The sequence below is a fragment of the Gobius niger genome (assembly GCF_951799975.1).
Source record: "Gobius niger genome assembly, chromosome: 11".
In the NCBI taxonomy this organism is placed as follows: domain Eukaryota; kingdom Metazoa; phylum Chordata; class Actinopteri; order Gobiiformes; family Gobiidae; genus Gobius; species Gobius niger.
Window position 1 is genome coordinate 6,104,935 of NC_136862.1, and position 26,756 is coordinate 6,131,690.

Sequence of the window (26,756 nt, forward strand, 5' to 3'; positions counted from 1 at the left end):
GGAGTAAACAAATCGCACATGGCAATTAAAGGTGATAATTGTGGTGTCGTCGAGTTGGATAAATAAATAAATTGATTAAGGGATTAGAAAGTCTGTTATTTGGACATGAAGGAGGTTAAATTCTCACAGAACAGGAAGCGAAATGTCACAAAAAGCAACACACTTAGCACTTTATTGTTCATAATTTAGATGATTTGTGGTATAGTGGTGTGACTGTACTTTGCTGTATTTTGCAGCAAGATATGATACTTAACTACGAGGGCCGTCATGCATATTAATGAGGCTCCAGGGCCAATAATGGTCAAGAATACAGTCGGGACAGCAGAGAGCAACAACACTGTCACATAAATAACTTTTAATGAGAGTACTTTTAAGGTATACTTTAACCAAGCACATTTTCTCCAGTTTGGCTTTACTCAAATGAAAAAGATTCTTGAAAAAAAGCAGCAAAATAGCAACAAAAATTATGATGAAAATGCAACAAAAGTGATGGAAAAGCGATTTAATTGTGGCAAAATGTTATGAAAACTCAACAAACAAGCGATGGGGAATTTTTTTTTTTTTTAAAGTGACAACGACGTGAGGTAGATGATCATTAGCTTTCAAATGAGGCGTGACACTGGCCTATAGGCTGAGCTGGAGAAAATGCACTGCTGTCCAATTACAGTGCTATGCTGCTATGCGATTTTAAAGCCGTACTAAGTAACTCTTGCCCCTAGAGGCCATAAGCGCAACTGCAGGTGTCGTAGCAAGTTACGATTTTTTAACTTATTAATTGTCTTGGAGAGTAAATACTACACTGACAGGAATGGTGAAGGGAGAGAGGGTTACTGTACATCCAATTATACAATGGAAATATCTTTTTTTCACTCAAACTTGGCTGTAAATACTGTTTAAAGTGACGTTAGCCCGCAGTTAGCTTTGCCCGTTAGCATGTTAGCCTCTTCTTCGTGATTCCATTAGTGTGTATTGGTGGCTCCGGACCGGTGGCAGTCAAGTTGCAAACATGGTTTTCTGGCCAGAGACACCAGGGGGAGATGAAAGACCCTCCAATCATCCCATAAACACTTGTATTACCCCCACAGGGTCTACGGAAAGGATTTATTAAGGTAAACACGTTACTTAGTACGGCTTTAAGAGCCCCTTCGCCAATTTCTAAAGAATAACCAGAATGCTCATTCTAGCCACTAGGGGGCATTACATTTAAAAAAAGGTAAGAGTTCCACACGTGTCCAGCAGAGGGCACTGATTTAGCACTGATGGCGCTCGGGCCTAATCATGTATTGTAGTTTTTTTGTTAAATATATCAATTAGTCCAGTATTGGCATGGCGTAATGTTATCGTTATCGCAAGCCATGTATCGTGTATCGCAGAGGTAGGCAAGTTTTCTTAATGGAGGGACAATTTTTTTCATTTTAAAAAGACCGAGGGCCGAAGCCGCCAGTTTTAGGCCAAAGTAAAGCACTACACTGGAAAAATTACCATCTTAAATGAGATAAATGACTTAAAATTGCCTGAAAAAAGATGATTTATTATGAATTTGAGTCTGTTTGGACAAATGTAAGATAAAGATACAAATGCTAATGTCAATGGAACAAGCATAAAACCCACTTTGAAATCAGACAAATGAACTTTTACTTTTAAAAAGATTTGTTTTTCACTTGAATTCATACAATATAATCTGTTAAGAGAATAATGACTTGTTCCATTGGCGATAAGATGCTTTATCTGATCTAAGACCAGACAACATCTACTCAAACTTAAGATTGAATCTCTTAATTCAAGCAGGTTTCTGTCATTTCTTCTATAATTTTTTAATTATTTTTTCCCAGTACACTTTCTACAAATGCCAGAGTTGTACATGATATGACCTAATTGGGAGTATTGACTGGATTTCTCCCATTTAACCTTAAAAATGCTGAAGTACTTTCTGATTTGTGTCATTATGTTTCTCAAAATCACCTTGAGGGCCAGAGGTTCTGTGCTGGAGGGCCGGATTTGGCCCCCGGGCCTAACGTCGCCTACCCTACCCTGGTGTGTCATATCGAATCGTGAGGCAGAGGTTCCCACCCCAAATGATGATGACATTTATTTGAAAGCCCAAATAACCTTCATTTTAAAACAGCAACATCCGACAAACCCTGGACTTTGTATTCACTGAATATTGCAGAGTTTCAAACTTGGCACATTTTAGCTCTTCCAATTTCCTAAGTGCAGCTAAATTATTCGCTGGCCCCCGAAAAAAAAAAAAATCCAGTCTTTTCAACGCGGCCCATTATCAGTAACTACAATGTGTGGGCTAAGTTAGAACGAGACACTGCATCTGTCAGCTCTGTCTGCTCTGTTGTTCCCTCTCTATAAAAGAAACAATTAAGCATATCTTGTTTAATGACGGAGCCAAATTAACATTCAGAAACAGTCAGACACATTAAACCCAAGCTGCATTTGTTCAGCCGTCTTTGTTCAAATCAAATCTGTTCACGGGGAGAATTAAGTTTCCGGGGGAACATGCGCTCTTTGCATAAGCCAGGCGTGGATTCTTCACGCCACATTTGCCGAGGTTTGTCGTGTTCAGGGCCACGCTGGGCTGAAGGGGGGCGGGAGTTTTAAGGCTTTACGGTCAGAATATGGAATAAATTAAGAAAAACAGGAATCTCTCAGGTCTGGTTCAAAAGCGCTGAAACTGATTGCAATTAGAAAAAGATCGCAAAGGCAGTTATGAGCATTATCCCTCACAAACAACTAAATATATCACCTCTATAAACCTGCTAACAACGGTTTTTGCTATTTATTTGTCATTTATTTAGCTTTGGAGAACATTAAAAAAAGGAAATGGAAGCATGCTGGACTGTGACAGAAACCCTAAGCGCTCTCAAATGCAGAGAAATATTTATACAATATTTTTGTTGATTATTATTCTTATTTTTAGCAGTTCATAGTGTTAGTGTAGCCTCAAATGCTTATGCAGAAAATTGACTGTGAAGCCATGGAAAATGCTCAAAGTCTATACAATGCTTAAAGAAGTAGTGTATGCAGAGCCGGTGCTGGCCCTTCTGGGGCCCTAGGCAAAAATCCAGACGGGGGCCCTATATTACGCATCCCATGGCTATTCGATGATGAGTGAATCCATTTACGGTCAAAAACAGTTCCACTGTGCAGTAGAGCAGGGCAGTAGGGGAACATAATGACCTCAATTCTAACCACTAACCCACTGTGAGACTGGGATTTAGGACGACTACTAGTCTATTCCCCCACTTTTTAAAGGGGGGGGGGTATTATGCAAAATCGACTTTTGCAAGCTTTACATCATGTTATTATGTCATTCCCTCATTAAAAACATGCCTGAAGTGTTGCCTTGGCACATTCACGTATTTTTGAGTAATCTGTAAAAACTCTGATGGCGGCCATTTTAGGGATAGGTTTGCCTGAGTCCTCCTAGGAACGCCCCCACCTCCTGGAGACGCCTCCGAGCTTTCGTCACCAGCCGAGTAACCAACCACTGCTCCTCAGCAGAACCCCCTCCCCACTGATGCCACAGACAGCGTGTGGAGGAGGCGTGTCGGAAAGGCTCAGAGGTTCTTAAAGAGACAGAGGACTATTTCAAGACATTCACTACAGCCATTTTGAGAGAGCAATTTTATACAAGGCAGTTATTCTAATTTACTGCAGTTACAGACCAACAGAAGGTTGCGTCATCATTGTAGTGTGATATAGACTGGTGCTATGTGATTGAAAAAAGCATAATACCCCCTCTTTAAAACTAACTGAAGCCTGCAACTGATGGTTATTTCTGTCTGACCACTCAGAATTAGCCTGTGAGTAGCCCTATTAGTTTTAGACTGTGCACATTCAGAGAACCAGAGTCACTATAAGTTACTGTGCTCATGAGAACCGTGTGGATTCAACTCCTCTGTGAGACAAAAAGGCCACGTAGAACGGCTTTTTACTCTCGTCCATTCACCAAACTACTGTCCTGAGTACATGAGGCGAAGCGAGCACCGGGAGACAGACGGCCGAGCGGGTACACGAGCCTTCAGAAGTTTCCTGATGATTTCTGAATCACATGTTGACCCAACATAAATAGAGTCGACCTGTGTGTAATCTAGTGTCAGTTCAAATACAGCTGCTCTGTGATGGTCTCAGAGGTCTGTTAAGAGACTATTGTGGAGCAACAGCATCATGAAGTCCAAGAACACACCTGACAGGTCCAAGATACAGTTATTGAGAAGTATAAAGCTGGGTTAGGTTATAAAAAGATTTCCAAGGCTTTGATCATCTCTCAAAGTACAGTTCAATAATGGAAAGAGTCTGGCATCACTGCAAACCAACCAAGACCCGGCCGTCCTCCTACAGCACTGACCACAGCTGTAACCAAGAAGCCTATGATGACCCTGGATGAAGTGCAGAGAGACACAGCTCAGGTGGGGGAAACTGGACACTGGACAACTATCAGTCATACACTGCACTTATGAACATCACACTTTTCAGTTTTTTTATTCATAAAAGAAATTCAAAATCATGTATAGATTTCATTTCACTTCATGATTGTGTGTCACGTAGTGTGTGTCTTTCACATCAAATTTTAATGAAATATATTTATGTTGTTGGTCCATACCATGGCACAATGTCGAAAAGTCGATAATAATGTTGATACTTATGCAGCCCACTGTATAAGAATGACTTCTCTATAGTGTTTCATATCCATCCAAAAACAACTGTCCGCTGTACTGTCGAATATTGTGCCTGGTCCTACTCACGCCTACCTCACATCTGCGCTTTGAGTGTCTGATGTAGGTGGAAAAGTGCTGGATAAAATATATATAAACTACCCGGTCTTTGCTCGCCTGCTTGATCACCACCATTTTCTTTTGTTATTTTTACTCTAACTGGGATTATTTAAACACTACATTTTTTTTTCTGCTGATAAACCATATATGTAGCATCCTTGGAGTATACTGCTCTCATTGAGACCTGCTTTTCAGTCGAAGCAGGCCTCAATGGGAGAGACACCGTTTTGGAAAGAAATCTCCCAACATAAATCTGTAAATGTTTTCCCTTATCTTTATTTGGAAGTGACTGGATTCTCAAACCTGCCTTTCATCTGAACATCATCAAACTCATCATTTTGAATATCGTCTCCACTTTTGGACGCCTTAATGAGACAGTGCTCTGACCTTATATGTGCTGAGAGAGAAGACAGTGAACTATGTGACAGTTTTGGTTTCATGTGGATAGGTCCAGCCGCTACAAAGATATTCAGCAGAAACTGAGTCGTGGGGAAAATGTTAGGTCGTAGTGTCCCAGGCCACCTCCTGAACGGGGTTATGAGGTTCTCCCCTCTGGCAGGCGGTTCAGAGCACTTTATACATAAGAACAACTGCTTTAAGCTTTCTTTTGTCCCTACATCAGTGAGTCTTTTGAACAAGTCGGGCATTACTTACTGCCACTAATGTCTTTCTATTCTAAGTTGTTTTTAAACTGTCTCTATATGAGTGTTGTGTTTTTGGCGTCAGTGTAATAACAGCCACATTACTCTGAGCTCTGTTAGATGCATAAACTATCTGTGCTGTAGTTTACTGTGTGTATACATGTTGTATCATATGTAATGTTGTCTAATTCAGCAGCAGCTGTGAGTCCAAGACAAATTTCCCGCAAAGGACAATAAAGTTGAATCTAATCTAATCTATTTTGGAAGGCGAGTCGCAGAGAGAGCCTCCTCTTGATGCAATGAGGAGCTCTGTCAAGCGTCTTGTCTACACATCAGGACACGCTGCATGAGCGGGTCTGAGTCCGAATTCTACAGGACTTTCTGTGGCGCGAAAATAAACCCGGCTATTATGTGGCACTTGCCTCAGCTAAACACATGGCGTCTGAAGCCTGAAATTCTATACGGTAAACTTTGGTCTTGGCTACGATTGTCTCTTGGAACATGTCACAGTGAAGACGAGTGCAGCTCACGATTTTACAAACCCCACGTTTTTTAATAATCTTAAAGGGACTATACAGAGATTAAAAATGTTAAAATTATGTATTTTCCTCCCCCTACATGTTCCAGCCATGTCCCAATGTGTAGAATGAGCTCAGACCTGCCTCTAAAATCCTGCAGTGTCACTCAAAAAGGTGTTACTTCGGGTCCGAAGTGCCGTCATGTATGAGCTTAATATAGAAGCTGCAGTTACACATAAGACCTGAGGTGGCAGCAGTGAGTATAAAATGGCCAACTTGCATCTAGCCCTTTTAACCGTAGAACACCCTCACTCAAATTCATAAAAGCATCACACACACCAGGTGATTTTTACCCTAGAAAATACACCCAATGAAAAGTAAACTGTGTCATGTCTAATAAAATGAAAGAAAAGCTTCACGAGGGGACCAGATAAAAATGCTCCAAAATGACTGGAAAATTTGGAATTTGGGAACAAAAAAATCCTAAAAAATAAAATAATGAAGATGGAAACTTGTTTTTTGGTCGATCCATTCCTGGGATCTGTGAGACTTCTCTGGTGAAGCCTCAGTGTCCTCGGCACAAACAGCCACAGGAGAGACAAACTAATTATGTGATATTTTGAATGGGTATAAATGAGCAGCTGAATAAAATAACTGTGTGTTACTCACTTACTGTGAGGCCTGAGACACCGAACTCTGGCAAAATAAATGTGGCTGTCCTGAATGTCAACCTTGAAAGGAGCAAGATTGCCTGATTAAATACACTAACCCTGCCCTACCTTCTATCACTATTGCAATGATGTGCCTGTAGGAAAAAGTGTGTTTTGGAGGAAAACACCCAGGCCATAGCTGAAGCTCCAGAGACCCAGGACACTCAGCCACCCAGCAATAGTGTAGGCAAAGTCAGACTTCATTGCGTTTTACCATTGTATTAGTTTAGCACCTTATATTTCAATCTCCTTCCAGTGCGTGGTTGTAATGAGTGCTAAGATAATGCTGCCCTAACTCCCAGCATCGAATAATTTAGTGTTAAAATGGAAACCAGGCATGTTTTGTGTGCTGGTAGACAAAAGCAAATTAATTCGAAACATGACTTCCGTGGTGAACTCTGAGTATATTTTTACATAAGGAGCCATCTTTTCTGGACGATGTGGCATTACGCTCGGTCGGACCTCGCCGGCGGCCTGAAAACCCTCCCCTTGAGCGCAGTCTCTGACCTTTACGCAGGAAGTCGGGATCAGGGTACATGGGGTGTGAAGAGGCATGCATTTTTATGAACAGAGCCGCGCAGCCCTTTGTGTGTGTTTCCTCTCCCACTCCCACGTTCCTCCGTCCCGAGCCCCCCGCGTCGGGCTGCCACTATCTGCACTGCGACGGAGTGGAGATTGCCGACTGGGGGATCATTACAAGGGCCATAAAAGAGCGATTTACAGGACGGCCAGCCAGTGGAGTCAGCACGGTCCCACCCCCGCCCCCCCGCCGCGATTCTGTAGCAGTGCGCCGCATAGGTGGGTCACAAGCCGAGAGAACTTAAAGAGCCTACATCACACAAAACAGACTCGTGAACATGTTATGATGTCGTCCCCTCACAGAAAACACATCCACAGACTAGTTTTGTTTTCATTTCTGTAACATTACTGGACAATGAAAGAGGGAGAGCGTAATTTTATATCTGTTTAAAGAGGGGGTATTATGCTTTTTGCAGGTATTTGGTAATAACGTTGAACACATCTTTATCACTATCTCAAGTCAAATGTAATGCTTCTTAATGCCATTTTAATGCCCAAGGCTAGCGCATTTCTATGGTATCAGCTACACTTTTGAGGGACTATTTTCTAGCAGATCACTCCGCTGCTGCGTAGCTTATACCTGGTCCTTCTTATCTTTCAGAACTGCTTTTACCTTATGAACCTTCACGGCCCCTTCGCTCCTCCGGCAGGGGTCTCCTAGTTATTCCTAAAGTCAACAAAAAGACTCATGGTGAGGCGGTAATCTGTAAAACACTTTGTGATACCTTTCGGTATGAAAAGCGCTTTATAAATAAAGTTTTGATTTGATTTGATTGATACAACCACGAAGCTGATGCTGCTCAAATATATGGTATTTTAAATGCAAAATGGTTAAAATTACTCCATCAACACAGACATTTATATGGTTAGTCTGGTGTTGTAAGTGATTTGCCTCAGGTGCACTGTGGAGCGGGTCAGACTGTTTCTAATGCAGGCTAGCTATATTAGTCCAGTGCTCCGGTCTCTGCACTGGCTTCCTGTCACTCAGAGAATAAATTTAAAACAGCTCTGCTTGTTACAAGTCTCTTCATGGTTTAGCACCAAAGTCCATCTCTGACATGTTACAGCTGTATGAACCATCTCTGGGAGGGGTCTCCTGGTGGTTCCCAGAGTCAAGAATAAACACGGTGAGGCTGCGTTTCTTCATGAGGATGTGAGACAGGCCTCAACTCTGAAAATGTTCAAGTCCAGGCAGAAAACAGTTATTTTTACTTGTGCATATGACAACTGAAAGTATTTTATCTGCACTCTTGCCTTTTACTGTAATTGATTAATTTTATGTTGAGGTTTTATTGATTTGATCAGTTTACTTGTAATTTTATGCAACTGTGAAGCACTTTGAATCACCTTGTGTATGAATTGTGCTCTACAAATAAACTTGCCTTGCCTACGAGGTTTTAAGCCAGTGAAACCAGTCTTGCTTCTAATATCTAAAAGTAGAGCTGCAGGATTTGGGGGAAAAGTACGTAGTTGGAAATGTAAATATCGTCAACTGGACTCAACAAATCAAGTAATTCATGTGACCCAATCAAGCTGGAGAAAACGGACAGATGAACCAAGTCCAGTCGACGATTATTAAAAATCTCTATTACGATGGAGCTTTTCCAACAGCAACTGTGTCAGAACATGTTTGTAGAAGTGTTTTGTACATAATCAGACCAATGAGGACGAGATTAGACTTTTACAAACTTGTCTGACATGGAAACTTTTTAAATGTTTGACTGGGGGAAACTTGAAAGACGAAACATTAAAGATTTAGACGTATCAAAACAATTAGGCAGAACGTAATGAGACAAAACTTCTTTATGGTCCCTTTGGTCGCGGCGTAATAGTAAACATTCGAAGCTGCCAGCATCGATAAAAAGCTTCCTCTTGTTTTAACTTCTGAGTAGGTGGAAAACTGTTTTCTAAAATTGCCTTCGCTTTTCAGTTTAGGGAAATGCTGTTGAAGGTGTGCTGTATGTGAACGCGGCTTTACCGTGAGTCATCCCTCTTTATGAAAGCTACAAAAGGGCACAGACTTGACCTTTGCTTTGGCAGCGAATCCAAGCCTATTGTAAATACTTTGCATTATGGTTCAAACCCGGGCAAACCACATGCAGCACTAGCTAGAAGTTATCACACAATGGCACTTGTCTCTTTAGTTGAGCACTGGTTAACTTCCTTTTTTGCTTCTTCAAACTGAATGAACTGCTAACCTTTGTCCCTCATGTCTTCTTTTGGTTCAGGCTGACATTTAATTGGTTTACATAGAAAAATTCTGAAGTTAGAGGTTTGGTTGGTAACTTTGCTTTGACGTCTGTTTGTAGAGTTCATCGATTTTGGCTTGTTATCTCAAGAGTGTTAAGTTATGTTCTTTCGCATAAGCCCCGCCCCCTTAGCAAATGCTAGCTGGGTCCGTCAAGAAGTGGAGTTTAACATCTGTCCTAACAGGAGAAGTGTGAGTTATTTTCCAGATTGAGTCAAAATGGGTTGCGATTAGGGCTGGGCACCCTTATTTTTTTAACCGATACTAAAATATTTGTCATATAGAACCATAAAACATCCTTTTCCTTCCACTCATTTCTTTCGCATTTGTATCATTTGAGGTGAAACAACCAAGAAAAGACTAGGGTTGGGACTTTAAAGCATTTTAACGCAATTGATCATATTTCCCCCGATTTCCCCCCCAAGCCGGAACCTTTCTATTTGCGTTGTTTCTGGTACAGCCCGTATATCTGACGCACATCCGCCCACAACAGCAATGGACGGAGACGGAGAAAAGAGTTCTTCCACCGTAGTTACTCAAGTCTAAAATACCATATCAATGTAAAACATGCACACAGAGACGTCCTCGGTGCTAATGTTAGCGTTAGCCTCAAACAAACGCTCCAGCCACGCCCACTCTGAGCCACAATAACCCTAACCCTGGTCAGGATAAGAAATGGCACTTTGATTTCTTTTTACAGCAATTGTTAAACACTTAAAGCAGAACTAAGTAACTCTTCCCCCTAGAGGCCATAAGCGCAACTGCAGGTCTAGTAGCAAGTTACGATTTTTTTACTTATTAATTGTCTTGGAGAGTAAATACTACGCTGACAGGAAAGGTGAAGGGAGAGAGGGTTACTGTGCATCCAATTACACAATGGAAATATTTTTTTTCACTCAAACTTGGCTGTAAATACTGTTTAACGTGACGTTAGCCCGCAGTTAGCTTTGCCCGTTAGCATGTTAGCTTCTTCTTCGTGATTCTACTAGTGTGTATTGCTTTCTCCGGACCGGTGGCAGTCAAGTTGCAAACATGGTTTTCTGTCCAGAGACACCAGGGGGAGATGAAAGACCCTCCAATCATCCCATAAACATTTGTATTACCCCCACAGGGACTACGGAAAGGATTTATTAAGGTAAACACGTTACTTAGTACTGCTTTAAAGGTGTTGTTTTATGGCCCTTTTGCTTTATTTATTTTTTACTTTATATAAATGTGGCATTATTATCACTGTTTAATGAACTCTACAAGTTACATGAGTGATCAGAGTTCCTAAAACACTTGAAAGGTAAAGAGTTTAAATGCACTGTCCCTTTTTTCCAATTTTTTTCCCCACATTTCATTTCCCTCAATTTCCCCCCCCCCAATTGCGGCCCAAATTTTCCCAGTTTTTCCACTTGTTTTTCCAGAATTTCCCCCTCTTTTTTCAAAGTTTTTTTTTCAACAGCACTCGATCGATCTCTCGAATCTATCTAACGTTGGGTTAAAGGCTTTAAAAATGTGGAGGACAGTTTCGGGTTTTACCAATGATGCAATATAACCCTGGAAAAACAGATGGAAGCGCTACAGCAGTAAAACAAGCAACCAGGAAGAAACTACTTAAGTGGACAGGATCACTAAAAGCAGTGTAAAAAGAGGGGAAATACAACTCCAGGTCTGTTTTTGACAGAAGAACAACATTGTAACTGGGTAAAAAGCTCAAAAGAGTACATTTTGCCTTGTCTTTCTTAATCCTGCTGCCGTCCAACACTAGAATTCTCGAGGCTTTCTTCCAAACACGTAACAAAGCCCGGGTTAACAAGCGACATTTCACGCGCTGCCTTAGCCTGAAATGTCAACACTCCTAATTTAGACTTTCCTCAATCACGCACTTTTGTCTGGCTGTTTGTGCCGCACCGAGGCAGGCCACCGAGGGGGTGCAGGGGGGGTGGGGGGCGTGGAGGTATGCGCGCTCCCCACTGTTCACCCTCCTAATCAGTCCTGCCGCATGCCCCAACATTTGAAGGCGGTTTGTGGAGGAGCCCCGCTGAGTGCGCTCCCGACGAGGCCCCTTCTTTCCGCAGGCGACATGTCTGAACCTCCGCTTTCTTCTGCCGGGGCGAGGAGCAGACACATGTTGTGCACAGGTACAGTACAAAAGGAGCGCGGCTCGGAGGGGAAAACGGATGCCACCATTTCACTCTTTTGGAAAAGTCAACGCTCTTTCGTGTCTTCATTGTTCATTAGATCTAAGCAGTATCCAAATGTGACGTGTCTAACCCAGTGTTTTATGCTTGTATTTGCCGAACAACGAGTCTTAAGAAAAGCAATCAAGTTGAAACCACAAGCTAAACATCGTACCTGAATACTGTTACAAGGCACTGACAAAAAGTTAAGGTACAACAGGTGGAACCTTCACATCAGCTAAAACAAAGGAAAGGGTTTCAACTCACCCACTCCAAGTCTGAACCATATTTCCATTAACCCTTGAACACTATCACTCAAATTCAAAACCCCATCACTAACGCCGGGTGATTTTTACCAGAGATAATACACCCCATAAAAAGTACTTCATCAAAATCTATCAAAACATGACAGAAACATGAAAGAAAAGCATCATGAGGGGACCAGATAAAAAGGCTCCAAAATTACTGGAAAATTATGAATTTGGGAACAAAAAATTCCTAAAAAATAAAATAATGAAGATAGACCTTCACGTCGAAAGGAGAAGCTGAGCTCGGGCATCTGTTCTGGAGCCTCCTGGTGTTCCAGGCATGTCCTAGTGGGACAAGGCCTCGTGGAAGGCCCAGGACACGCTGGAGGGACTATGTCTCCGAGCTGGCCTGGTGTCGCCTTGGGGCCCCCCCAGAACAGCTGGAGGAGGTGTGTGTGGATCGGGAAGTCTGGGTATCTCTGCTGAGACTGCTGCCCCTGCGACCCGGCCCCGGATAAAGCGGAAGAAAATGGATGGATGGAAACTTGGTTTTTGGTCCACCCAGTCCTGGGATATGTGAGACGTCTTTGGTGAAGCTCAGTGTCCTTGGCACAAACAGCCTCAGGAGAGAGAAACTAAATATGTCATATTTTGAATGGGTATAAATGAGCAGCTGACTAAAATAACTATGTGTTATCACTTACTGTGAGGCCAGAGACGCCGAACTCTACGACAGGAGCAAAACTGTAGCTGAAGTTGCAAAGTAAATGTAGCAGCCCTGAATGTCAACCTTCAAAGGAGCAAGATTGTCTGATTAAATACACTAACCCTGCCATACCTTCTATCACTATCGCTGGGTGAAAATCACCCAAACATGTGTCTGTAGGAAAAAGTGTGTTTTGAATGGGAAACACCCAGGCCATCAAAGATGTCAAAGACAAAGCTGAGGTGAAAACCACCCGGCAACAGTGTTCCAGGGTTAACAGCAACACAATAGACCAGGTCACTACATTCAAATATCTCTGACTCACCTTGGACAATAACTTTACCTTTGAACACCATACCAGAGACCTTCATACATGCTCACAATAAAGGCTACTTGTTCTCCGTACACTCCATGCTCTCCTGCTGTACAAGAGCATCATTCAGTCCATCCTGCTGTACGGCTCGCCCTGTTTTTACACCATGCTGTCAGTCTCCCATAAAAACAAGCTTCTCAAAATCACTCGAAAATCATCCGCTCCCCAAAACCCAACGACTGAGCAATAGCCCGACTCGCCAAATCGATACTTTCGGACACTGAACGCCCTCTCCACAACGTCCTCCAGCTCCTCTGCTCTGGACGCAGATACCGGACACTTATCTCTCCTATCGCCATTCTCAACAAGCTACCTCACTAACGTATTTGTCATACCTTGTTTAATGTTAGCTTGTGTGGTCTTTTGTGCATCCCTTTTGTGTTAAAGGGACTATACAGGGTTTAAAAATGTTAAAACTAAGTATTTCCCTCCCCCTACATGTTCCAGCCATGTCAAGCCAATCCCAGTTGTTGCTTCAGGTCCCAAGTGCCGTCATGCACGAGCTTAATATAGAAGCTGCAGTTACGCGTATGACCTGAGGCGGCAGTAGTGAGCATAAAATGACAAACTTGCATCTCTCTTTTTAAATGTTGACCTAAATGTAAATGAATTCTCACCCATTGATACACCAGTGTAGGCAGACACTGGAGGCAACGTGGGTGAAGTGTCTTGCCCAAAGACACAACCACAGTGTGCACCTTCAGGAGGCGGGATTCAAACCCCCGACCTCCCGATCCTGAGACGACCCGCTCCACCATCTGCGCCACTGTTGCCCCACCAGGTGATGGTGCTGACTCGACAGGCTGTGGAAACACATTTCCCGTAAGGGACAATAAAGAATCTAATCTAAAGCTTTTAACAATGTCCTGCACATATTATGATATTATCCATATTATGGAAAAAACAGTGGCCTGTTCCTTTAAAGAGGGGTTATTCTGCTTTTTTTAATCACATAGCACCAGTCTATAGCACACTACAATGATGACCAAACCTTCTGCTGGTCTGTAAATGCAGTAAATTAGAATAACTGCCTTGTATAAAATTGCTCTCTCAAAATGGCTGTACGTTGATTAAAGAGATAGTCTGTAAGTTTCCTCAAGTGAAATCTGAAAGTAAACAACCAAATTCCTCTCCCCTTTAACCAGAAAGACCTTCTTAGTTTCTAAGCAAAATGAGAAGAGCAAGAACAGACTTTTCCAAAAGTAAACAACAAAGCTCCTCCTCCTCCTCACTCCTGATTGGCCCGCAGGCTGGTTCACAGGAAAAGCTCGTCATTGGTCGACGCGGGAGTACACCAGACTCTGATTAGTTGCCGAGGTCCGGGAAGAAGGGAAATTTATCACTTACTTTACATCAAAAGGCAAGACCAGGTTGTCGATTTTGCACATTATATACAATTTTTCAAACATTTATTAAAACACTTCCAGATTATCACTTTAAGAGAACCAATATCTGAAAAGAAGATAAAACTACAGCATCTGGTTTGTAATGATGGCGTTATAAGGCAGTGGCTCATAGTTACTTTGCACATAAACCACATGGATTTATTAATTTAACGTGTCTACACTTTGTTATTAAATGCTTCGCCATGTTTCCCATTGCTCCCGGGTGAACTCATCAAAATTAAAAAAAATCCCATACACAGACTCCGTCCCTCTGGGTGTTGTTCGGCAGCTGTAAAGTGCAAATACTTGTTTTTGTTTCCCTTTCAGCTGGAGGCCGGTCTTTTGTCCAGTGAAGATAGCGCGCATTGCTAAGTTCTCCCCTGAAGTAAGAAGGGGAAGGAAAAAAAAAAAAAAAAACGGACTTCCTTTCTCATCCAAAGTCAAGCGGTGAGGAAACTCGTAAAAGAGAATATCTGAAAGAAACAGCCAATAAAACCACTTGAGCTTTGACACAGTTTCCTGCGTGGAGCTGCGGCGGGAGGCGCCGACTGTTGTGAGGCTGCCACACACCGAGGTCAGCGTGAAAACAGACTCCACAAACCATTACATGAGTTTGATGCCGCACAAATGCTATTTACAAACGGGTAAGTGAGGTCAACATGGCTCAGTTTGCTGCTCATAAACGTAGCAAAGTCGTCTAATGGAGTTGTAGGAGTCGAGGTCATTTTATACAAGAGTCTACAGATGAGTGTGCAGGAACCTACCAGAAGATTCCATGTGAGCTGACTTTTTATACCAGATGCCCTTCCTGAGTTCACAACCCCAACCCTTTGCTCTTCCTGAATTGGAAGTTTAGCCGTACATGCTAATCATAGGATCAATCAGATCAGAACAAGTTTGGTGAAGCTTCCTAGAGTCCATGACAAAGAAGAGCTTCACTGAAATCTCCCTGTGACGTATACAAGAGTGTGGGCTGGCGTCTTGAGGGAGACGCACTGAATATGTAACTACAGCAGGGGTCCTCAAACTACGACCAGCGGGCCAAATCCGGCCCGCGAGATGATTTAACCCGGCCCGTGACTTGTAGAGCACAAATCCCTGAGTATGCCAAAAAAAATAGTAAGTCTCTCGCCCATTCCTGTGCGGGTGGGGTTAGGATTTTCTTTCACTAAATAACCAGTATACTCATTCCAGTCACTAGGGGGCAACTTAAAGAAATACAAAATTATTCCACACGTGTCCAGCAGAGGGACTTTCAGAAACTTGTGACATAGGCTTGTAAAGCACAATACAAGTGTAAGCAGTTATTACTTCGGTCACATTACGCAATGATGTTTTATTTGGAAATAAAAATAAATGCAATACCTGTGGTGTTTCAAATTAAAACAAAGTGTAAAGACTTGATTATTATTTTTGCAAACCACTACAGCTAAACAAATATGTGCCTGGAATCAAGTGTTGATCTTGTGGATATAGTAGTGGGGACGACTATGCCAGGCGAGTAATCTCTACTTCACAATGAGGCCTTTTGGTCTAGGTCATACAATTCTATGTTATAGCCAACCCGGCTCAGCCCCCCATCACAGTCAGGAACGATAATGTGGCCCCCAGAGAAAAAATTTTGCGGACCCCTGAACTACAGGCAAAACTCAATATTGTCCAGTTTTCAGGTTTTTGGGCTAAATTTCTCCATAGATTTACATCGGAAATCCTAATGTCAAGGACCATTTACTCAATGAGCATTTTTCTCTCATTGTGGCGACACTATCTCCGCGTCAGTAGCACTTTGGATTGAACAATATTTTGAACATTTTTTTAGAGGGATTTTTTATGTTTTGAATGTCAAAAAACAAGGTGAAATTTTACACACTAAAAACAGCTTATTAAACTAAACAAGACATCCAAAATCCCCTCTGAAAATGTCTTTGCAGCTAATCTATCAACAAAATAAAACCATAAATTTGAATCTAGCTCAATCCCTTATTCATATGGAAAATTTGGGGCATTTTTAGGCATAAAACACATAAAACATAAAATGACAGAAAACTTGCAATATATTTTTTTCTCACATTTATGTCAGTCATCAACAGCACAAGTTTCATATTGATATCTTTAAAAATATGTTCCCTATTCACCTGCAGTGTCTCTTACTGAAACATAAATGAGTGAAAACAACAAAACTTGGAAGAATGTTTTTTTTCCAGTGCGGGTCTTATAACCCTTGCAACCACATAAACAAAAATAAAACATTCAAAGACTCCCTTGGTAAAAAAAAATAACTGCAACTCGACCCATGTGGTCGACCGTTTACACTGGAGTCTGTTTCTATGTTGGACTCACAAAAAGGAGTCTCTGAGACCAGTTCACTGAACATAAGTACGATATCAGGACCCAAACGCTGGGTTAGTTATAATTAAAGAAACCAGGCTGGTTTTCATTTAAAAAAAGTAGAAATCTCGTACTAATGAGGGTCGGACGGTTAGCATTGGAGCAGCGGGAACTACAAGGACCGAGTCTACAGTGAAGATCCCGCCCTTATGCCCTTTTAGGAACAGGCTTCGTCAGAGCTGGGGAGGAGGAGTCTGTAAACCCGCCATGATTTCCCCCTCGAATGTGGTCATTGTGGTAAACGGGGAGAAGTGAGGAAGAGACGTCTATTCTTTTAAACACTCTATGGCCTCAATGAAGCTTCCAGTTTCTGTGTCGTCTCATGTTCTTTAACGTGGATCCCATGTCTTTGTTGATGAGACACGATCATGGTGTTTATGCACTGCTTGTACTTTATTATCTTGTCTTTTGTAGATACGTGGTCTATGTTGAGTGCATTGAATGGTATTAATATGAGAGAGGTGCTCACATTTAGCCAGCTTATGCTTTTTGCTTCAGCTGTCGTCCTGTGCCTGTCCTCATATCCTTATCTCCTCCTCGATGTTGTATGTGTTGGATGGTCACGTTTAAAATGTGCCTGAAGACATGTTTTCTAACTCAATTGGAGGTATGTTTAAAGAGGTTTAACTGCATGATATATGAGTCCAGTCACCTGCTTTTTGATTCATTCATTGGATAATTTCACCTCAAAGAATCTCCATCATTTAACCATGGCCACTTTCTTTCTTTTTGGCATATTGAAGAGCTATCACGCGGCTCTCGTAGGGCAAACTAGCAGCAAATATGACCTCTATTACTTGAACCACACACCACCAAAAGCCCATAAACACTTGTACTGTATCTTGTATCTTGGAGAGTCACTGAAAAAAAGCTAAACCTCCTCACCAGATTACACAAAGCCCTTTCAATCCCCGAAAACCCAGCTGACCAGCGACGGAGAGCCTTCCTCACAGACCCGCTGCAGAGAGAGCCACGCACAGTCAAATCTCATTCCAGTCGCGTCGCTTTTTTCCGGGGCAAACACATGGATTTCGTATTGTGAACAACTGCTTCTTAAGTCATTCTCAGCTCATGCGTTTGATGAATGGCTCGTCTGAACGCATAAATCTAAAGAACAGATTGTGTTTTTCTGTCAGGACTATTAAGGTAATACCATGCTCTTTCAAATGGGCCTTATATTGAAGAAAATGCGGCGCGTACTGTATAAGCGCAGATGTGGGGAGGGAGAAAAAGCGCCTGGGAGGATCCGCCGGCGTCTTCCCTGTGAAGATCGAAAGGGAATCAATTTGAAGAAACCTATAAAACACTGACCTTAAAGCGGCAATAAACACTCTCCTGCCTGGTTCACAAAGGTGTTTTTCATAGAAGCTTTTACACTGTCGCTTTCAATTAAGTGCGTGTTTTCATTTGGATGCCAAATCAGCCTCCATCAGCCGTTAACGCCGCATCCGCAACCTGAAAAACAAAAGCCTCACCAGCGTTTTTAATAAGATGCAGACAATCCAGAAGGATCTTTATAGTAAATGCCACAACTCATTAGGCTAATTACCCTATCACACATTTACTCGGCTGCTATTAACAAAGTAGGCAGACAGGCAGAGGAGAGGGAGCGCGGAAACCACACATCTCCACATAAAGTTGGCATTCCAGCAATTAGTGAAAAACATTAAAGCCCACACAGGCTTCCTGAGCAAAATAATTAAAGAAAAATGGCAGAGATGCTTATTCTCGGTGCCTTTCTCTTTTCAAAGTGTGCAGCCCCCGAACACGTCGAGGCGGCGCGGCGCTACATCACACTCTGGTTAAACTAACAGTCTATTTGTGTCTTTTTTTTACACAATCCCACTCACCGTGGGACGCACCGACTTGTGAAGTCAAATTTAATTGCATTTACAACAAGGCAACAAGGTGTGTTCAGTCATTAGCTCCGGCGCGGGAGAAAAGCTTTCCAAAAAGTCAGATCTGCCGCTCTCCTGGATCCAGACGCTCCAGCCGCACTTAACAGCGACGAATAATGATGTTTTAACAGCACACGCTGCTGAGCGCTGGGAGAGCACGGCTGCTGCTCTTCACCATGCTCTAATTGGTCACATTACACATTCAATTTTAGCTTGAACAATGTTTACGTAACAATAGACATAAGGTTGAGCTCATTTGTCAAAACATCTCTGTGCTCTAATCCAGATACAGTCGGTACAGTCGCCGTGTTTACAACGGTAACAGGAAACAGCGCCACTAAAGATTCATCTGGCATTAGATTTCACACAGTATTTCGTCTACATTGAGATAAAATAAAAACTATTCTTCTCCCCTCACAGTAAGAAGGTCCTGTGTAAGCACAATAGGGCTGCTGTGACATGAGCATTGCGACATTCCCAAACTCTGGGACATCACAGCCTTATCGTCCCAAAACCTCTCATGGGCCCGAATAATAATAATTTACTCCATTCAAAGGAATTTTATATTATTTTACAGATTAAACTACATAAACAACAACATGTTTAAAGTGGTACATTTGAGCTAATAAATGTACATTTCATTTCAAAATCAATTATGTTTTGTAGTGTTGGGGGCCCCCTTTACTGCCTCTGAGGCCCCCACTTAAGGAACCAATGGTGTATCGTATCGGAAACTATGTATCGCAATACTTTTGATATTCCACTCAGTTTTTGACTTAAAGATAGTTTCTTTAAATCCAGATTTGGTGCTGATTTTAAACAAAGGAGTCAGACTTTTGAAATGCTTCTTGCATTTGCCCTTTTTCAAAATGAATCAGACTGATATATTTCATTTTACATTTTGGAAACTGAACTTCCCCTCCTGGAACCACCTTAACGTGGTGGAGGGGTTTGAGCATCCGAATGATCCTGGAGTTCTGTTGTCGGGGGCTTCGTGCCCCTGTAGGGTCCTGGGTGACGGGTCAGACAAAGAGCGGTTCAGAAGCCCCTTATGAGAGACCAACAGGCCCGGTTAGAATCGTGACGCCGTCCTTCTGTGGACCCACCACCTGCAGGAGGAGCCATAAGGGGCTGGTGCAAACAGCTGCCCCCACGACCCGGAAACTGACAAGTGGAAGAAGATGGATGGATGGTAATGAGCTCTGTAACAATGTGTACTAACTTGTATTATTCCATTGTGTATCTAACCCATAGGCACAAGTTAGTACACACCGCTACAGAGTTCATTACATTGTACTAAATTTAGTTATCAAGGTTGTGTAAAATGAAAAAATAAAGTGTTACCAAGAAATATATTGTATTGCATCTTTACTGGGCCTTAAGTATCGTGATAAGCATCGGATCAAAACAAAAGTGAATCGTCTCAGCCCTAATGCACAGCATAGGTTCATCTCTGGGTCCAGGACTCCCCTGAAAATATATTCTGAAATCTCAGTGGTATTTTACTCGTTAAAGGCACTAAAACAGATTATTTGTTATTGTCCAAACTTGTTCCCAATCACGTTTCTAACATCCCAATCCTCAACAGGGAAGAGTTTATGTTACAGTAATGCAAAACAAAAGCTCACAATGAATAAATGCTTTATAATTACTGATGATTAAGACTTTCCTTCACAAACCAAAGCTCAATGTACTGAAGGAGGAAAAACACATTTAATTTCCCTTGGCCTTTAAACAAAGGTCTAAAACAACAACTTAATAATGTCGCATCAAGCATATTCTGCACACTAAAGACGTGTATCGTTTATTGTTTAACCTTTCATCAGAAATATATCCACAATAACTCTTTGAGACCAGGTCAAAGGAACAATAGAAGGATAAGTCACTTCTGAAGCCGTGAGTGCATCTGTGGCACAAACCCCGTGTCTGACGCTGGAGTCAAATGGGAGCAGGGCAAACATGGCGGCTCACATCAAAGACGCCTGGCTCTCGGAGGAGTCGCGGACGCCTTTACAGTGCAGCGCCTGGGGCCCGCGGCGGGGGTCTGCTCTCCTCACACAGCAGAGTCGGATACCCGCCGGGGGCCCCCAGGAGCCGGGGCCTACCGCGGTCTGCACAGCCGTCTGCTCGGGTCGGGAGCGGCAGACAGAGGCTGGAGTCTTGTTAGCGGCTTGTGCACCACGAGTCGGCTCATCTCGATTAAAAATGTCTGTATTTTGAATAATTTACCTCATAAATAGATAATACAAGCTCATTATAAGCCAGCATCAATATTCTAGCGATAAGCTGAGGGGAGTGAGCGTTTCTGCCTGTACTGGTGTTTTTGGGTTGTTTTCTCTGCCTGTTTCCCCACACGTACCGAGGTGCAGCTCACAGCGACAGCACGGCACCAACGAATGTCCAAAGGCTGCGTTAAAGACTCGCAAAGAAGGACGACAAAGCGTGAAGAAAGAGGAGAGACATCGCTTTGTTCTGGAGAATGTAAGCATTGTTTTGTAAATATGCTTTTCACATGAGCTGGCAACACAACTGCAGCACAAAGACAGTATATAACAACTACATCACTTCTTGTAGAAAGTTAAAGGTACTATACATTCATTCATTCATTCATTCAGTCTTGATTAAGGACACAAGTGAGAACACATGATCCATATTGTAAGGATTCTAACGAAATCTGAACAAGCCTCTGACTCATGCTTTGCTCACACGCTACACAACAAGAAGACCATGTCAGTGAGATGAGCTGATAGACAATGGTCCACACCATAATCATTCTGAACATAACGCAAAGTACAGATAATATACAAACACATAGACACAAACAACTGACTCACTGATAGGCATTCACCCTCTCTGCGTAGAGGAGTGCAAGACTAGGATAAAAGGAGACTGTCAACGGAATTCTGGACTTCACTTCTTCTGTTTCTCTGAAGTCACCAGCTGGTTATACAACTTTGTAACTAGGAACAATGGCAATAAAAGCCTTATCTTTGAGACAACTTCTATCTCCAGTGTATGCTTTGGCTATATCCAAAAACTGTTCTCGCGTGATACAAAAGAACCAGATCCTAACAATATATATGTTTAAAAGAAAAATATTAAAATACTGCAGATAATTGCAGAAACAAAACAAGGTACCAGCAATTCTCTAGCTGCCACACACATAAACACACGAGCGCCAATGATTCCACATTTTTGACGTGAATCTCATTGAGCTGATCACAGGACACACCAAAGTCCGTATAATGCCGCTCTGAGAGTTGCTCAGTCTACACATAAATTTAAAATAACAATGACGAAGTGCAGCAGGACAAGAGTGAGCTCCACAGTCAGCAAACATCTGACTCGCACTACAGTGTCTGGGCATCTTTAACAGCCGCCTCATAGAGTCATTATATGCAACTGTGAGCCTCTGCAAGCTGGACTTTTTTAAAACTAAGCCACAGCTGTGCAGTGTACAGAGTTTAAAAAGGTTAAAATTATGTATTTTCCTCCCCCTACATGTTCCAGCCATGACAACTGCCTCTAAAATCCTGCACTGTCACTCAAAAAGGTGTTAATTCGGGTCTGAAGTGCCGTCATGCACGGGCTAGATATAGAAGGTGCAGTTACACGTATGACCTGAGGTGGCAGTAGTGAGCATAAAATGGCAAGCTTGCATCTAGCCCCTTTAAAGGACGGGAAAAAATACGCAGCGATTCCATTTTCCCTGGTGGTGCCCAATCGAAACAGCCCTGTAAACCCCACACCCCATCCCACTGTCCACAGACGCTCGAGTCCTGCTCACACAGGGTCTCAGCTTAGACCTTTCAAACAAACCACATTATGTTGGGCCTAAAACTACAAAATGCAGGCAAAAAGCGACATTTATGAACTCACAACATTGTATTATATTGACCTGGATCAGCAACACTATGAGCCCAAAGAATGAGATCAGCTGAACATCCTGAATGACCACGTTATTCCATCCATCCATCCATCCATCCATCCATCCATCCATCCATCCACTTTTCCATTTCCTGGGTCGTGGAAATGTTGGAGCTGCCCAAATCACATGGCACCAGCCCCTATGGCTCCTCCTGCAGGTGGCGGGTCCATAGAAGGACGGCCTCATGGTTCTAACCGGGCCTGTTGGTCTCTCATAAAGAAGCTTCTGAACGAAACCCCTGACAACAGAGCTCCCAGGATCATTCAGGTGCTCAAAACCCTCCACCACCAGTTATCAGGCTCACATTGTGATGAAAAACAGGCTGGTGAAGACTTTGCCTGGGGCTCCTCCTGCTGGCAGCTGGAGGAACAACTTATTTACTTTCTTTGCATCAGCACAGCCTGATAAACACACTTTAAGCAGAACGAAGAAGAAAAAATAATCAGGATTTAATAGAGGAACACACAAAACTGGGTGAATGTGGTGATAAACTACTCCAGGTCTGTCTATGACGAAGGAACATGGTTTATCGCTTTGTGCGATATGTCCACTTTAAGGCAGATTTCCAGGATGTTTAGTTGCAGTGCCTTTTCAAACCACTAGGGGCGCATATGAACATTACCATTAAGAGCCCATAACAACACCGTAAGTGCCGCTGCAGCCGCTCAGGAAAGGCACACAGAACGTAAACCAAACCGCCATCTTCCACGGTGAGTCTCCTTACCTTTGAAAATGACTGATGGCGTGAAAGAGAAATACACGACATTTAACATTGTATCGACAAAAAGCACACACAGATGCATAAAAGTTACAGGCCTCACGCTCCTTTGTTCAAGAACTCCTTCAGCAAATTGAAGTACAGTTGCTTCCTTTGACTGAATACAATCCAGTAAAGTAATTGCCTGCTGTGATGCATATGAGCCGCCGCGCCGTAATGAACAGCCTCGACCTAAAACTCTGCTGGCGACATATGGACCGGTGATTTGAAAGTCAATTTAGTTAATTCAAAGAAGAGGAAGTGGATGGCGCTTGTGCCGCGCTTTGATGAGCGAAAGCATTCAGGAAAAAGGTGCTCCGGGTGCGTTTAAGTGACGCTAAGTGAAAAATGAAGGGGCCATCTTTGAGTGCGCCTGAAAAGCCTTTACAGTATGTCACGCTTAGGTTAAAAAAGAACGCCGTAAAAATAACTGGAGCGCCTGGGGCCGCCGCGGCCTTCATCAGGGAATGGCAATCAATTTGCCGCAATTTCTTAAGCACAGCATGGAGCAAAAAGAGAAAGAAGTGGATTATTTTTTTTTTGTCTTCAAGGAAAAGGAACTTATAGGACGAGCAGGACTGAGCGCTCGGGCTGCACGAGTCACCGGAGTCAAAATCCAATTTAAGTGGTCGCCATTAGCGAATCGTAAAGACTACAGTTGTTTACGTCTTCTGCAAATAACAAAAAGTGTTTATATTATGTATTAAACCTACTTTTCCTGTACTTTAGAGCTCCATGTTTCTGTTTAAGTCTTGTCTCAAATGTGAAAGGGATATTTTTGACATAGGGCCTCATTTCCTAGTTATCCAGAGTGTTGCTGATTTCTGGAGATATTTTTTTTTCTGTAATTCATGCAGTTCTTATATTTGAAGAGTTTCGTGGCGCTAGGCTAGTGCAAGGCTAGCACATATCTATGGTATCAGCTAGCTAACGCCAGACTAACCATATAAATGTCTGTTTTTAATGCAGGCTAGCTGATACCATAGATATGTGCTAGCCTTGCACTAGCCTAGCGCCACGAAACTCTCAAATATAAGAACTGCATGAATTACGCGGTAGCACAGCGGTTTGCGCTCTCGCTTCACAGCTACAAGGTCCCGGGTTCAATTCCCACCTGGACGGGGCCTTTCTGTGCGGAGTTTGCATGTTCTCCCCATGTCTGTGTAGGTTTCCTCCGGGTACTCTGGTTTCCCCTACCACTAAAAACATGTACAATAGGCCAGGATGAATGATGTGTGTGAGTGAATGTATGGTGGTGTCAGAGGGACCGTTGGCGCAGACGTGTGCAGTCGCGACAGCGCTTTTGTCAGTCTCCCCCAGGGAAACTGAAGCTATAAATGTAGCTTACCACCACTGAGTATGGAGTGAATGTACAATTGTCTCATGTAAAAGAGCCTATATAAATAAAGATCTTCTTCTTCTACAAAAAAAATATCTCCAGAAATCAGCAACACTCTGTATTTCAACTTTATTTATTGGGTAAAATTTTACGCAGTGTTGCTTTAAGTCAAAAACCTGTAAAGACAATGAGACTCATCTTAATACAATATCGATGAGTGGAGGCGACAGGCTTTTGGAACCACCTCAACCTGCTCCTCGATGAAATGAAGATACCAAAACCTAATCCAGGACGCAGGACCCTCGTTATTTGTTACTAGTGTTGACTATAGTTTGCAGTTTTCTCTGTTCGAGCCTCGCTTGGCACATGAACAGGCCTATCCCTCAAAAGACAAAAAACTTCAGCCGTTTGCAGTTAAGCTAAGTTGCCGCAGCAGCTCACCTCCATTTCGATGTGATAAAGGTTAATCGTGCAGCCCTAACGCACACATTAGGATGGTTTAAGCTACACCTGAGTAGTTTTATCTTAATATTTCATTATAAAAACAGACATATCTGAGTCACAGACAGTGAGACGTTTGAGTTTGAGCGACTTTGGCAAAAGAGACTTAAGATCCGAAAGCACATGGACCCGCTGTGTCTTTCTCCACTTTAGTCTTTTACCGGGGTAACTGAAACAAGCACCTCTGCATAACAAAGAACCAACCCTCTCACGGAAACGATACGGGCGGAGAGGAGGTCGACCACGAAGCATGAGCGGAGGAGAACAAGATCATGGACTAAGATGGAAGAGGAAAATTGATCTGGGGGAGGAGCTCAGCAGAAGTCTCTTGTCCGGCTCCTTTGTAACGAGCAGAAGAGTGGACTCACCTGTACACCGCTCTCTTGTCTGACTCCAGCTGGGCCTGGGGGTCAAGGGTCACGCTGACAGACGTGTTTCCTGCTGCAGAGGCTGCTGGGATATGGACCTGTGGGGTCTTGGTGTTCTGCTGAGTGGTGCCCGTCATCTGAGGAGGAGGAAACAGTATGGTTAATGTAGCACTCTTTAAACATTCTGTTTGTGAAGAAGAAGAAGAAGAACAAAAAAGAAGAAGGAGAAAAAGAAGACGAGGAGGAGTAACAGAAGAAGGAGGAGAAGGAGAAGGAGGAGGAGAAGAAGAAGAAAAAAGGAGAAAAAGAAGAAAGAGGAGAAGAAGAAGAAGAAGAAGAAGAAGAAGGAGAAAAAGAAGAAAGAGGAGGAGGAGAAGGAGGAGGAGGAGAAGAAGAAAAACAAAAAAAGAAGAAAAACAAAAAGAAGGAGAAAAAGAAGACGAGGGGGAGGAGGAGGAGGAGAAGAAGAAGGAGAAAAAGACGAGGAGGAGGAGGAGAAGAAGAAGAAGGAGGAGAAGGAGAAGAAGGAGAAGAAGAAAAAAAAGAAGGAAGAGGAGGAAGAGGAGAAGAAAAAGAAAGAGAAAAAGAAGAAGGAGGAGAAAAAGAAGAGGAGGAGAAGGAGAGAAAAAAGAAAGAGGAGGAGGAGAAGAAGAAGAAAAAGAAATAGAAGAAGGAGAAAAAGAAGAAAGAGGACGAGGAGGAAGAGGAAGAGAAGGAGAAGAAGACAAAGAAAATGAAAAAACAGAAGAAACAGAAAAAGACGAAAGAGGAGGATCGCAATTTGGTATCGCTAAATCAAAATTGCAGTACCAATAATCTGGCTGCTCTTATTTAAGTAACTTCTTCCTCTTCAGAGAACTAAACACTCCATCTCCATGAAGTTTTATTTTCTCTAAAACCTGCTAACCCTGTAGCTTTGACCTCTACAAACATGTTTGAAATGCATGTGCTTAGTTGAGCAGCATATCCTTCAGTCCCATCACAGAATGTCTTGTATTTAATACATGTAGTTATATTTTCTCTGAAAGCAATGCAGTCGTTTTATGGCCAGCGATACACACTTCTTTCTCTTTACATCTGAAATACATTTGACAAATTCCAGTTTAGAATAAACCGAGGAGAAGAGGCTGCGTGTCCGGCTAAGGGTCGCCAGGAATTGGATTTTGTAATTAAGTCTCAGATTTCAGCCCAATTTTCTTTTTTGCCCGTCAGTCTCC

The 26,756-nt window shown here is 42.6% G+C and overlaps 1 protein-coding gene across 1 annotated transcript in view; it reads right to left on the bottom strand.

Moving 5' to 3' along the window:
* Positions 1 to 26,756, bottom strand: part of LOC306969876 (homeobox protein PKNOX2-like) — a 226,586-nt gene that overhangs the window by 50,471 nt on the left and 149,359 nt on the right. Inside the window, exon 4 of the mRNA XM_079565652.1 lies at positions 25,540 to 25,676. Coding sequence (XP_079421778.1) covers positions 25,540 to 25,676 — 137 coding nt within the window. The remainder of the gene's footprint in view (positions 1 to 25,539; positions 25,677 to 26,756) is intronic.